Source organism: Sphaeramia orbicularis, chromosome 9 (assembly GCF_902148855.1).
Source record: "Sphaeramia orbicularis chromosome 9, fSphaOr1.1, whole genome shotgun sequence".
In the NCBI taxonomy this organism is placed as follows: Eukaryota; Metazoa; Chordata; class Actinopteri; order Kurtiformes; family Apogonidae; genus Sphaeramia; species Sphaeramia orbicularis.
In genome coordinates this window covers 50,927,588-50,941,080 of record NC_043965.1, presented here as the reverse complement: position 1 = coordinate 50,941,080, position 13,493 = coordinate 50,927,588, and the positions used below count along the sequence as shown (strand labels likewise).

Here is a 13,493-nt window from a genome sequence, read left to right as displayed (position 1 = left end):
TGAGCTGGGTCCGCTGATCCGCACATCACAACCACGCACTGCACTCCATGTTTTCATGTAAAAAGATGAGAGTATCGACATGCGCTGAATGAAGGCTCGCGCGCTGTCGGGTGATGGAAGGGAGAAAGAGAATAACACACGACTAGTTGACTCCTCCAAAGTAACGTCGACTTGTGCCACAGACGTCGACGCGTCAACAAACCGACTTTTCAGTTAATGCCCTAATCTGCAAATATATAGTTTAATAATCACAGAATAAAAGTACTTGTAGAAACAAGTGGAAAAATAGTAAATAATAATAATAATAATAAGCAGCAGTGAGAGAACTAAATTACCAACAGCAAGAAAAGAAACATTCCACATTGGAATAAACAACATTGCACCACAGAATTGCAATGGATCTCAACATGTCCTATTCTTTGTGTTCATTAAATGTAAAGGATCACTAAAGCAACCAGTCTCACAAAAATCACACTCAGTACAACAGATTCTATAAATTAACCAACATTTCTTTTTCATTTCAGAGATTTTTTGTCAAAATAGTTTTGTGAAGCAAAATTGCTGTAGCTCAGATTTGGAATGGACACTTGTACAAGAAACAAATAAAGGAGATCCAACAAAGGCAAAAAAAAAAAAAGATTATACTACGAAATGAATAAATAACTTTTTCATTCATCAGAATGATCTTTTGTCATTTATATTGTTTGCATTTTTTGTTTCTCTGTAGCATTTTTGAGGCTTTGTTTGTATTTGTTGCTTTGTTTGCTTGTATGTCTTTGTCTTGCTTTTTTTGGCCTTGTGTTATGAATGTTTTTATCCTTTTATCCTCTTCAACTATAAATGTTTTTATCTTTCAGAGAGTTTCGGAAAAGAGAGCTTTGTCAGTTTCTCTTTGAAACCTGCATCAGGAAACCAAGTAAGCGACACGCACACATCTACCTCCCGGCATCCTGGGTACACACCACTTAGCAAGAACACAACTAATGTCACATTTTCTGTCTGATTCTGACAGGTTGTACAGCTGACAGGATACAAGCCATCAGGTATGGTCGTACTGTCACTTAATATTGTAAATATTATTTTATCTATCAGTACTTTTGTCTGCCCTTCATCATTTTCTTTTCAGAAATAAGTGAATACCATTTTGTCACCAAACTTGCTGCAGTTCTTAGCTCACTGGCCGATAGACCCTGAGCTGTTGTGAAAGCGGAGTCATCTTCATTACCAATTTCTTGAATCATCATCTCTGACAAAACTACTGGTCATGTTCATTTCAAATTTTTTATGTAGCTTCCTTGGGACACTGTCTTCAAAGTTTGTTCACAGTTTTAAGACCTTTTGATTTTTTAGTTTTTGATGAATATTTGAAATATAAAAAATGTGCATTTACTTACAATGGGCCATATTTTGATTAGCCTGACCAGCCATCCAGTTTTCTCAGTGTATTCAATACTGAGAAAATAGTCTGGAATTGGGCCAGTCGCTGTAAAATATGCACTATCTATTCTATACCGACCAATCACAAGTCTGGGGGGGGCGGGTGTTTTGCACCTACGCATAGACTTCTTTTTGTTGCAAGTCAAAGTCAATTCCAAGTCTTTACAACTATTGTCAGTTGTTTACTTGATTCAAAAATAAGGATTGAACTCCAGATTACACCCTGTGTCCTCAAGTTTCTCTGACAAAAGCGACAGTAATCATTCACCAACCACCACCACCACCACATGCCATGATGGAAACATGCTGAGGTTTGTTGACATTAGGGATCTGCTTGTCACATAATTACGTCACATCTGTCTTATCTGTGATTGGTTTACTCGGTGCCTGTTAGTCCCGCCTTCATATTTGGATTCAAGCCCCATGATTCCAGACAGACTTCTCATTGAGAAGGATGGATGGCTGGCCAGGCTATATTTGGATGGCTTGTAACATGGAAATGGGTACAGATATCAATATAGTTACTATTGAGCACTGATAGGAAGTCATTTATGGACCTTTATTTAATTAGTTGAGTTCTCCTCCAGTGAAAGTACCATCCACTTCTGTTAGGAGATTGATCTCCTGCATCAAGACTACAGGACTGTTACATAGAGACAGAATGTGACAACCTCGCAAATGCAAGTTGTTATTGATTCTTGATAGAACATGCAAACAGGATACAGGGCCAATGGTTCTATTTTTCTCTCTTGGTTTGAGTGGTCAAAGAGATGACAACATTACACTCAAGCATGTTTTCCCCCTGGTATACTTCCTTGAAAGTGGCAACTGTGCCTAGACAAATCATTTAAAGTGAAAAGTCACGAAAAACAGCACAAATGGACTAAAGTTGCCCCTATCTGTTAAAGTTCTCTAAAAAAAAAAGCAGTTCTGGGTCATGGTCATACTTCTGCTGCAACTCTGAAGACACTGGACACTCTTCATGACTCTTCATCAGATTTGATACCAGTCTCAATCACTTCCTCAATTTTATACCAAAGTTGGATTTTCCTCTCTCCTGAAGGCTTGGCAAACACTGGATTTAATTTATTTATGCGTGTTTTGCTGTTTTTTCTGCTGCTTCTTGACACAGGGTCAGGGGTCACAATGAATAGTGACTTTAACATTTACAGCTCATTTAGTTCAGTTTTTGTGTGTATTTTAAGGCTTTTAATTGAGGTCTTCAGTTTCTGGTTGTCTGGTATGTGCAAATGTTTGGCGCCCTAAGTGTTTCCAAGTCCTAGGTTTGTTTTTACAGCATAACCAGTGTCAATTAGTGTCTGTGATAACATTTCATTTCATTTTTTTAATACATTCCTTTCATGAAAGTACACAATAATGCAATATATAATTGGCACACAACTTCAGTGTGTGTATATACAAATATATATATATATATTAATATATATATATATATATATATATATATATATATATATATATATATATATATATATCAAGGTAGAACAAAGTAACCCTATTACAGTGGCGTGCTGAGTAATCAGGAGGGGCTACTGCAGTTTTGGGCCACCAAGGGGAGAAAAATTATAAATATATGTACAGTGTGTATATGGTCCCTAACAGTTGGGCTATTTATTCAACTGGGCTGCAACACATAGCCTGGGCTGCTGTTTCATAAAAATAAGACATTAATTATGTTGTATAAATGTTTTTCATTCATGAAAATCCACTAAAGAATGACTGAGATTACTCATTTTGCATCGCACATTCTCTTTCCCTCAGACTGAGATAGGGAGATACCATTACACGATGAAAACCCCTCTGCACTCATTAAAGTTGGTTGAGTCCAATATGGCATCATGCACCTGGCTGATTCTGGCTGTATCACTGAGGATTGTCCCCAGGGCCCATGAAAAATGGACAGAAAAAGACTAGGTGGGGCTGAAAAAGCCAGAATAAGAAAGCGAAAGGCTTTAGAGGAGGATGCTGCCAAGTGTGCGAAGCTCACAGAAATACAGACAGAAGAGGGAAATGGTAAAGGACCAGGGCCAGGAGTGTAGTCTAATTAATATAAGCTAATATCAGGCTTGGATGCTCTGAATAGGCTATACAGTATTTAACCAACTGAGCTTGCCGTATAATGGAGTAATATACTGTATATCATTAATTGAAAAAAATATTAACAATGTAACAATGCATTATTTAGATGCAATAGAACCCTGCTAATCCTTTAATTGCATGGTTTTTGCATCTGAGCTCGGGCTGTGCGTATCGATCTAAATATCAATAGTATTGATATCAAGGTGAGTAGCAGATTGATACTAGTGTGATGAGATTGATGCTTTTGTTGCAGTTCATGTGAGCGCAACTTCTCTGCAAGTCTCTCTCTCTCTCTTTGTCTTTCTCTCTCTTTCTGCTGCTCTCTCAGGCACTCTTTGCCCCTCCCCCCGCTCTGCCGGAGAGTGGAGAGTCAGAGCACTGACTGAGAGCAACCTGTGATGGCGGAGAGAAAGAGAAGCGCTGTGTGGAGTTTATTCACTGCAGCTGACAGGAAAACTGCCACATGTGATGTGCGCAATAAAGTTATTCGCCACTGTGGTAACACCACAAATTTAAAAGGGGAATTATTTTATTATTTTTCTACTGTTAAATTGATAATACATGTATTTGTATAGTGCTTTTCGTGGAACTCGAAGACACTTTACATACAACAGAAACCAAACACATTAAAAACAGATAAAAACAGGTGCAGAAGGCAGGTATATGAATATAACACACTTAAACATTAAAAGCAATCTTAAATAAGTGAGTTTTTAAAAGGGATTTGAAGGTGTTGAGGTCAGAGCAGTGTCGGATGGTAGGTGGGAGGGAGTTCCAGAGGGTTGGGGCAGCAACAGAAAAAGCTCAGTTCCCCCAGGTTCAGTGTTTGGTTTTTAATGGTGTGGCGAGGAGGTGAGCAGAGGAGGATCGGAGGGTGTGGGAGGGGGCATGGGGCTGAAGTAGATCGATGAGGTAGGGGGAGGCCTGGTGTTGGAGGGCTTTGTGGGTGAGGAGGAGGATCTTGAATGTTATTCTATGCTTGACAGGGAGCCAGTGGAGATGTTGGAGGACAGGCGTGATGTGTTCGCGTGATCGGGTGTGGGTGAGGAGACAGCCAGCAGAGTTCTGAATGAGCTGGACTTTGTTGAGGGTAAACCATAGAGGAGGTTACTGCAGTAGTCAAGTCTGGAGGTGATGAAAGCTTGACTAAGTGTTTCAGCTGCAGGAAGGGAGAGAGGTGGACGGAGATGGGCTATGTTTTTTTAGGTGAAAAAAGGAAGTTTTTGTGACCTGTTTAATGTGCTGTTCAAAAGTGAGGTTGGTATTGAAGATGACTCTGAGGTTGCGGGTGTAGGAAGAGGGAGTCAGGGATGAATTGTCAACAGTGAGACATATGTGGGGGACGGACTGGGTAAGGGATCTGGGGCTGATGATTAGGACGTCAGATTTATCACAAGTGAGTTTAAGGTAGTTGGCTTGTATCCTTGTTTTTTTCAGAGGGGCAGTTTGAGAGAGTGGAGGAGGTGATGGATTCGGAGGATATGTAAAGTTGAACGTCATCAGCATAGCAGTGGAATTGGAGACTGTGACGATGGGTGATGTTGCCAGGGGTGAGGATGTAGAGGATGAAAAACAGGGGGCCAAGCACCCGACCTTGGGGGACACCCTGTGAGAGGGGAGCAAAGGAGGAGGGGTGGTTATTTATGTGGATGAATTGTTGTCAGTAGGAGAGGTAGGATTTGATCCAGGTGAGTGCTGAGCCAGAGATGTGGAGTGTTTTTTCAAGACATGAGAGGAGGATGGTGGATGGTGTCAAAGGCAGTGTTGAGGTCTAGGAGGATAAGGATGCTTATGTGGCCAGAGTCTGCAGAGAGGAGGAGGGTGTTTGATATTTTGAGGAGGGCTGTTTCAGTACTGTGTAGAGCGAAAACCAGATTGAAATGTTTCAAAGAGGTTATTGGAGGGAGATGGGTTTGGAGCTGAGAAGCGATAGCATGCTCAGGTATTTTAGAGAGCAAGGGAAGGTTGGAGATGGGGCAGAAGTTGGAAGGGATGTCAGGGTCGAGTCCAGGTTTGTTCGGAATGGGAGTGATGGCGGGGACTGACCCAGAGCAGAGGGAGGAGTTGATAATGGCAGTGACGAGTGGGGAAAGGACAGGAAGGCAGGTCTTAACAAGCTTGGATGGGATGGGGTCCATGGTGCAGGTCGGTGTCTTCATGTTGGTCATAAACTGGGAAACTTGAGCAGGAGAAATGGGAGTGAACTGAGATAATGGCTTAGCAGTGGTGGTGATGGGGGCACGGGGGGGAGGTGGGGCAGGGGGCGCAGGTATGCAGGCTGCTGTAGTGGAGTCAATTTTAGATTGAAAAAATGACAAGAAAGTTTGTTATTTGTGGGATGTGAATGTTGAGATAATATTGTCATGGGGTTTCAGATAGGAGTTGATGGTGGAGAACAGGAGAACAGTCTTGGGGTTGTTGGAGCCAGAGTGGATGATGTGTGAGTAGTAGGTTGACTGTGCAGAATTGAGTGTATTTCTGTAGTTTTGGATGTGGTCTTTGTAGTTTTGAAGATGAATTGTGAGTCCAGTTTTCCTGCGGAGTCGTTCAAGTCGACATTTCTGTGTTTTCATCTGGTGAAGTGCAGGGGTGTACCAAGGGGCAGAGTGCGTGAATGAGACTGTTTGGATTTTGTTGGGGGCAAGTAGGTCCAGACAGGAGGAGAGGGTGTTGTTGTAGTGTGTGACAAGATCAGAGGCATTGCCAGCAGGTGGGGGTGGGAATGTGGCTAGGCTATGGCAGAGTGCAGTGGTGAGAGCTGAGAGAGTGATGGATTTTATATTACGGAAACTGGGGGGGGGGGTATGTGCTTATGTCCATTTTGATTAACAGGTGATCAGAGATGTGAAGGTTATGGCATGATGGCGGTGATATCTGGAGACCAGCTGAGCAGACCAAGTCTAGGATGTGGCCATGGTTGTGAGTAGGGACGTGAATGTGTAACGTGAAGTTGAAACACTGCAGGATATCAAGAAATTCATTGGCCTGTGTACAGCTGGGATTGTCAGTGTGGATGTTAAATTCACCAAGAAGGAGGACAGGTGTAGAGATGGCACATAGCTAGGTAAGAAACTCAGAGGTCAGCGAGGAAATCTGGGTTTGGTTTGGGTGGGCGGTAAATGACAGCAGTAATCAGAGGGGTGGGGCCGGGGAGTTTGTATGTTACATGTTCAAAAGAGGAGACTGCTGGGGTGGAGGTAGTAGTGATTTTAATGTCCTTTCTATGGATTGCAGCAATACCACCACAGGGTTTATCAATGTAGGTGTATCCTGCGGGTGTTGCCTGGTTAAGTGAAAAATAGTCCAGTGGTTTGTGCCATGTTTCAGTTAAACTGAGGAAGTCCAGGTTATTGTCCAGAATGAATTCATGAAAGATGAGGCTTTTGTTGGTGAGGGAGCGGGTGTTAAACAGGTCCAGGTGCAGATGACATGTGTCAGAGGGTGTATGTGTGTTCCTGGGAAGAGAGCGCAGATTGGTCGGATTCACGTGCTGCTGTTTGTTGTGATGATGTAATCCACTCTCAGAAGTATGGTGGGACCAGATGGATGGGATACCGGATACCAGGGTGGATACCGGAGGCAGACAGTAGGGGGCGGTGTTTATGATGGGTGGCTAAGCGGCAGGCGAGTCGGTGGAGGAGCTGTGTGAGGTAAACACTGCTAGTCAGTCGTGTGGCGTTGTGTGTACAGTGTGCTGGATGTTGGCTGCTAGCATGGAGCTGCTGACCCTGTTTGGATGGATTCCATCATTGCCGAAGAGTGGTGGCCTGTTCCAGAAAAGATTAAAATTGTCAATAAAATGTATGCCACACGCACCACAAAGCGGCTGCAGCCAGGAGCTCATCCTGAGGAGATGGCTGAAGCACTTTTATATTGTAGTTACTTAATAAAAAAAAACGTGTTTATTTGCCTAAAGTCTTTGTCCTGTGTTTTATCATAATCATAATAAGGCAAAATCACAAAATTATTCAATGATCATGACATTTCAAGTAAAAAAAAAATCGGTATTGGCAAATACTAGCCCTGTATTTACTTGGTACTGGATCAATGCAAAAATTCCCAGTATCACCCACCCAAAATCTGAGCAGCAAAGCCAAGTTGAAAATGTTGATGACACTGACGTTATGGAGGTACGTGCATGTGGTGAGTTTATGACACTTCACTGGTTTTAACTAACTTTTGACTTTGATCTATGATTGCTAGTTGTTACAGACAGCACATGAACAGTGGATTTAATTAATATAAGTGTCTTACTGATGATCCCAGTGCATGAAAGAGGTGTCCACACATTACATGCACAGTGCGTGCATATTTATAATTTGAAAAACGGCCAACCCATAAGTACACTGCTCAAAAAAATTAGAGGAACACTTCGAAAACACATCAGATCTAAACAGGGGGAAAAACGATCTTGAATATCTTTCCTGATAATAAGTAGGTGATGTATTAGTAACAAAATGATGCCACATAATTTGACAGAAATGAAAATGATCACCGTATAGAGGGGGGAAATCAAAGACACCTCAAAAATGAAAGTGAAAAAATGATGCAGCAGACTGGTCCATTCTGCCAAAATGTCATTGTAGCAACTCAAAATGATTCTCAGTAGTTTGTGTGGCCCCCACGTGCTTGTACGCATGCCTGACAATGTCGGGGCATGCTCCTAATGAGACGACGGATGGTGTCCTGGGGGATCTCCTCCCAGATCTGGACCAGGGCATCACTGAGCTCCTGGACAGTCTGAGGAGCAACCTGGCAGCGCCGGATGGACCTAAACATAATGTCCCGAGGTGTTCTATTGGGTTTAGGTCAGGTGAACGTGGGGGCCAGTCAATGGTATCAATTCCTTCATCCTCCAGGAACTGCCTGCATACTCTAGCCACATGAGGTCGGGCATTGTCGTGGACCAGGAGGAACCCAGGTCCCACTGCACCAGCGTAGGTTCTGACAATGGGTCCAAGGATTTCATCCCGATACCTAATAGCAGTCAGGGTGCCATTATCTAACCTGTAGAGGTCTGTGCGTCCTTCCAGGGATATGCCTCCCCAGACCATCACTGACCCACCACCAAACCGGTCATGCTGAATGATGTTGCAGGCAGCATAACGTTCTCCACCGCGTCCCCAGACCCTTTCACGTCTGTCGCATGTGCTCAGGTTGAACCTGCTCTCATCGGTGAAGAGCACAGGGCGCCAGTGGCATAGTTGCCAATTCTGGTGGTCTATGGCAAATGCCAATCAAGCTCTACGGTGCTGGGCAGTGAGCACAGGGCCCACTACAGGACGTCGGGCCCTCAGGCCACCCTCATGGAGCCTGTTTCTGATTGTTTGCTCAGAAACATTCACACCAGTTGCCTGCTGGAGGTCATTTTGTAGGGCTCTGGCAGTGCTCATCCTGTTCCTCCTTGCACAAAGGAGCAGATAGCGATCCTGCTCAGGGTTTAAGGACCTTCTACGGCCCTGTCCAGCTCTCCTGGAGTAACTACCTGTCTCCTGGAATCTCCTCCATGCTCTTGAGACTGTGCTGGGAGACACAGCAAACCTTCTTGCAATGGCACGTATTGATGTGCCATCCTGGAGGAGTTTGAGTACTTGTGCAACCTCTGTAGCGTCCAGGTACCGCACCATGCTATCAACAGAGATGTTGATCCAAGCCAAATGAAAAACTACAGCAGTAGAAAGTCAGTCAGTAAAAAATCAGCCAATAGAGATGAGGAGGGAAAAAAAGTATCAGTGGCCTCAACCTGGAAAACCATTCCTGTTTTGGGGGCTGTCTCATTGTTTCCCCTCTGATGCACCTATTGTTGATTTCATTAACAACAAAGCAGTTGAAACTGATTAACAACCCCCTCTGCTACTTAACTGACCAGATCAATATCCCAGAAGTTTGACTGATAGGTTGCTATACTCTGATTAAAAAGGGTTCCTCTAATTTTTTTGAGCAGTGTATTATCCCCTGTCTGTGGGCCAGTTGGATATAAAGCTCCTGGGTTGAAAAATGGTCCCAGCACGCCAGTGTCCTTAAGTCAGTTTATATGATCCAAAGTTAGCATGATCCTTCAAGCCACACTAACTTGTTTCATTATAAGTTGACCAAATGAATTTTGCCCTTTAGGTTGGAAAGAAACAGTGGTGGAACCATGATGTGGTCTCCGTGCTGAAGGCCAACAAGAGAATATCCCAAGGCCTGACCGAGACCAGCAGAAAAATGCACTGTTTCCTTGATATTTAGACCACGTCCTTCCACCTTTTAAATCTGCAACCTGCTCCAGTTAAACCTAACCAATGAGAGCAGAGAATGTTCTTGCAGTTTATCTGTATTTAGGTGGAAATTGTTAAACTCATCAGATTCACAAGCTCATTCAATCTGAGCAGTCATCTCATTTCCATTTGAAAAACAGAAAACACAATGCCTAATTTTCAGTAAATGAATCATAAATGTAACTTAAACTCTGTGCTCTCTGTCCTCCACAGAAGATATTACACAACTGAGAACAGGCTGAGTCATAACCCTCACAATGAGTAAACTGACCTTCATTTGTAAAAGGGAAAAAAAAAAACATTTGAAGTGTCTCTTTGATCAGAATTCAGGCTATGGTAAAAAAGAAGTAGATCATCGATTTTTTATTTTATTTTATTTTTTTACGGCCAGTTATATTTTTTAAGCAGCACATATACTGAGATGTCAAATATAAACCAACTCAAGTTTTAAACAAGGTAATGAGACATAAATTAATACTAATTCAGATCATATTGCATAATAAGGAAGGATGTCATCCTCCTGAAGCTGTAAAAGTCAACAGACCAGACTGTATAGCACCAGAGATGAGGAATTTATTTTTATTTTGTTTTTTTTTTTATTTTTTTGGCTAATGGCTAATGGCTGCTGAATTTTTCCCTTGGGGTTAATAAAGTTATCTATATCTGCATCTACCAAACAATCAGTCAACAAACAACAATCCGTAATAATCAATTAAAGTGACCAGTTGTTCGTCCTTATCTGCTGTTTGACTAAAGGAATCAATACTCAGCAATATAAAAGAAGCCTGTACTTTAAATGAAACTAAACCTTCCAGCAACACTGTTCATGTCATTATTATATAAGGGATTTGGCCATCGTTTTATGACGTTATAGAAACTAACTGATTAGTCAGATATGGATCAGGTATTCTTAAGTAAATACATTGTTGCCCGTAAAGTTGGAATGATTTTAGTTTTTGGACACATTCCTCTTTTTATTCTTTTTTCTCCATTTTAATAACCTTCAGTCACATGCAATGATTACATACAGAGTCCCAGTTACATTTTATCTAACAACAATAAATCATGTTGTCACAATCGTTTCATTAAAAAGAGTTAAAAGTATTTTATTTCAACTTTATGGGCAACAGTATAATATCACATTTCTGTAATAATAGTTCTGAAACATCAGAGACATGTACAAAGGCCTGCAATATGCATTTACAGCTACTTTTATAATGTGACCTTAAAGAATATTTATAAGGTAAGGCACTAGCTAATGTTAACTAGCATAGCATAGTTAACAATCAATGAAAAACATGTCTGAATCAGTCCTACCTGTGTTTCTTTTATAAAGTTACAGTATTTATTCAGTAATGAATGGAAAACAACCACGGAACTTGAAGGAAACATGAATAACCTAAAAAATTTTTTTTTAAAATAGGACCATTGGCCCTGTAGCTTACCAGCCAAATTCAAAGCTTAGGGAAATGTATCCAGATGCCATTTATTGTCACCCAGTTCTGTGTAATTATTATATTAAAGAAATAGCCCATGTTTTGGTCATATTCCAATCAAATCTGTAAAAAATTCAAATTCCAACTTGATATCATTGATACTTACTGATTTATTGGATCAATCCACTTCCTATCTCTTATAATGGGAAATGTTTCAAAGTTGCACCAAATCCAGAATCAGATCCGGATCGAAATAATTTCAATACCTTGTGTTGACATCATCATAAAGAAGCTGTAGACCAAGTTTGAAGTCAATCAGAACAGTAGTTTCGGAGAAGAAGACGATTGAATTTTTTTCCCATAAGAGCCCATGTTAAATTTTCCATAAGTTCCCGGATCCAGAAGAAGATCCTGATCAGCATGTGGCCATTATGTTTTGGTCATCTCCCCATCAGGGCTGGACTGTAGAAATTTACACTTGATATCATTTATATTTACTGAGTTATTGCATCGATCCACTTCCTATGTCTTATAATGGGGAAATTTTTCAAAGTCGCACCAAATCCAGAATCAGATCCAGATCCAAATAACTTCACTAATTTTTGTTGACATCATCATAAAGAAGCTGTATACCAAGTTTGAAGTCAATCGGAATTGTAGTTTCGGAGAAGAAGACGATTGAAATTTTTGTAACGGACAACAGACGACGGACGACAGACGACGACGACGGACACCACATGACAACAATAGCTTACAGCCTGTTGGCCGGTAAGCTAAAAACAATGCTCAGCTATCAGTATTTGCTGACCAGTGCATGTCAAAGGAGCTAACATTAGTTAGCATCTTACCAAGTTGAGGGTTTTTTTTGTTTTTTGTTTTTTACCACTGAACACTATATTTTGAAGGTAGCTCCTCTAGTCCTTTATGTGAACCTCTCTCTTATATTTAATAACTATTAAGATTCTTAATGTGTCAGCATAGGTGGGAAGTAATGAAGTAGATTTTTTAGATATCTGTACTTTACTTGAGTATTTATTTTTCTGGCAACTTTTTACTTTTACTCCCTACAGTTTTGCATAAATATCTGTGCTTTATACTCCTTACCTTCTCAGAATAGACTTGTTACTTTTTCAAACTAAATGGATGTGACAGTACGGAAAATATGTCACTTCAGAGGGAATATCAGTGTGGCGGAGAGAAAGAGCACAGGCTGTGACCAGGGTCAGTACCAGAGTTCTGCACGGGTCCACTTTTTCCAAACTTTTCCACCTGTACCCGCAAAGTTGAGTACCACAACCCAACCTGTGATTAAACACATTGTCTATACAGTAATTCACTTTTAAGGGCTTTAATTTTGGCTAAAACATACGCTATCATACCATACCATAATGATTGAGAGACTGAGGGACCTGGTAGGGATGTCAGGTCATGTGCTAGACTGGTTCTCCTCTTACCTGACCGGCAGAAGCTTCACTGTGTCAATAAACAACTTCCAATCTGACTCAGCGGATCTACTGTGTGGTGTGCCCCAAGGCTCTGTCCTGGGACCAGTCCTATTCTTACTCTATGTCCTCCCACTTGGCCACATTATCCGACAGTACAGTGATGTCTCCTATCATCTATTCGCGGATGACATCCAGATATACTGCTCCTTTAACTCCTCTGAGCCCCACAAACTGAGTTCCTTAATCAACTGCTTGTCAGAGCTGAAGCAGTGGCTAAATGATAACAGCCTCCAGCTGAACTCCAGCAAAACTGAGACCCTCATCATTGCCCCGGATAGTGCAATCCCAGGGATCAAACATCACCTTGGAGACCTGAGTTCCTCGGTAAAGACAAAACTGAGGAATCTGGGTGTCATCTTTGACCAGGACATGTCTTTAGAATTCTACTCCAAACACCTAGTCAAAAACTGTTTCTTCCACCTACGCAACATCTCCAAACTCAGATCTATGGTGTCCACAAATGAGCTCGAGATGATCGTTCACGCTTTCGTATCTTCTCGCTTAGACTACTGCAACAGCCTGTTTACATGCTTAAACAAGAAGGAGCTGGCCCGTCTACAGTTTGTCCAGAACTCTGCTGCCAGGCTCCTGACCCGCACAAACAGGAGAACCCACATCACTCCCATCCTTAAATCTCTCCACTGGCTCCCTGTTCTATATCGTCTTCATTTCAAAATTCTTGTGCTAACTTTCCGGGCCCTACATGGCCAGGCCCCTGCATACATTGCTTCCCTGATCCAGCCCTACAGCTCGAC

The 13,493-nt window shown here is 41.8% G+C and overlaps 1 protein-coding gene across 1 annotated transcript in view; it reads left to right on the top strand.

The window, feature by feature from the left end:
- Nucleotides 1–3,936, top strand: part of adgrd2 (adhesion G protein-coupled receptor D2) — a 90,679-nt gene extending 86,743 nt beyond the window's left edge. Inside the window, exons 23-25 of the mRNA XM_030144249.1 lie at nucleotides 858–916; nucleotides 1,013–1,043; nucleotides 3,866–3,936. Of these exons, the coding sequence (XP_030000109.1) occupies nucleotides 858–916; nucleotides 1,013–1,043; nucleotides 3,866–3,936 (161 nt within the window). The remainder of the gene's footprint in view (nucleotides 1–857; nucleotides 917–1,012; nucleotides 1,044–3,865) is intronic.
- The last annotated feature ends 9,557 nt before the right edge of the window (nucleotides 3,937–13,493 follow it).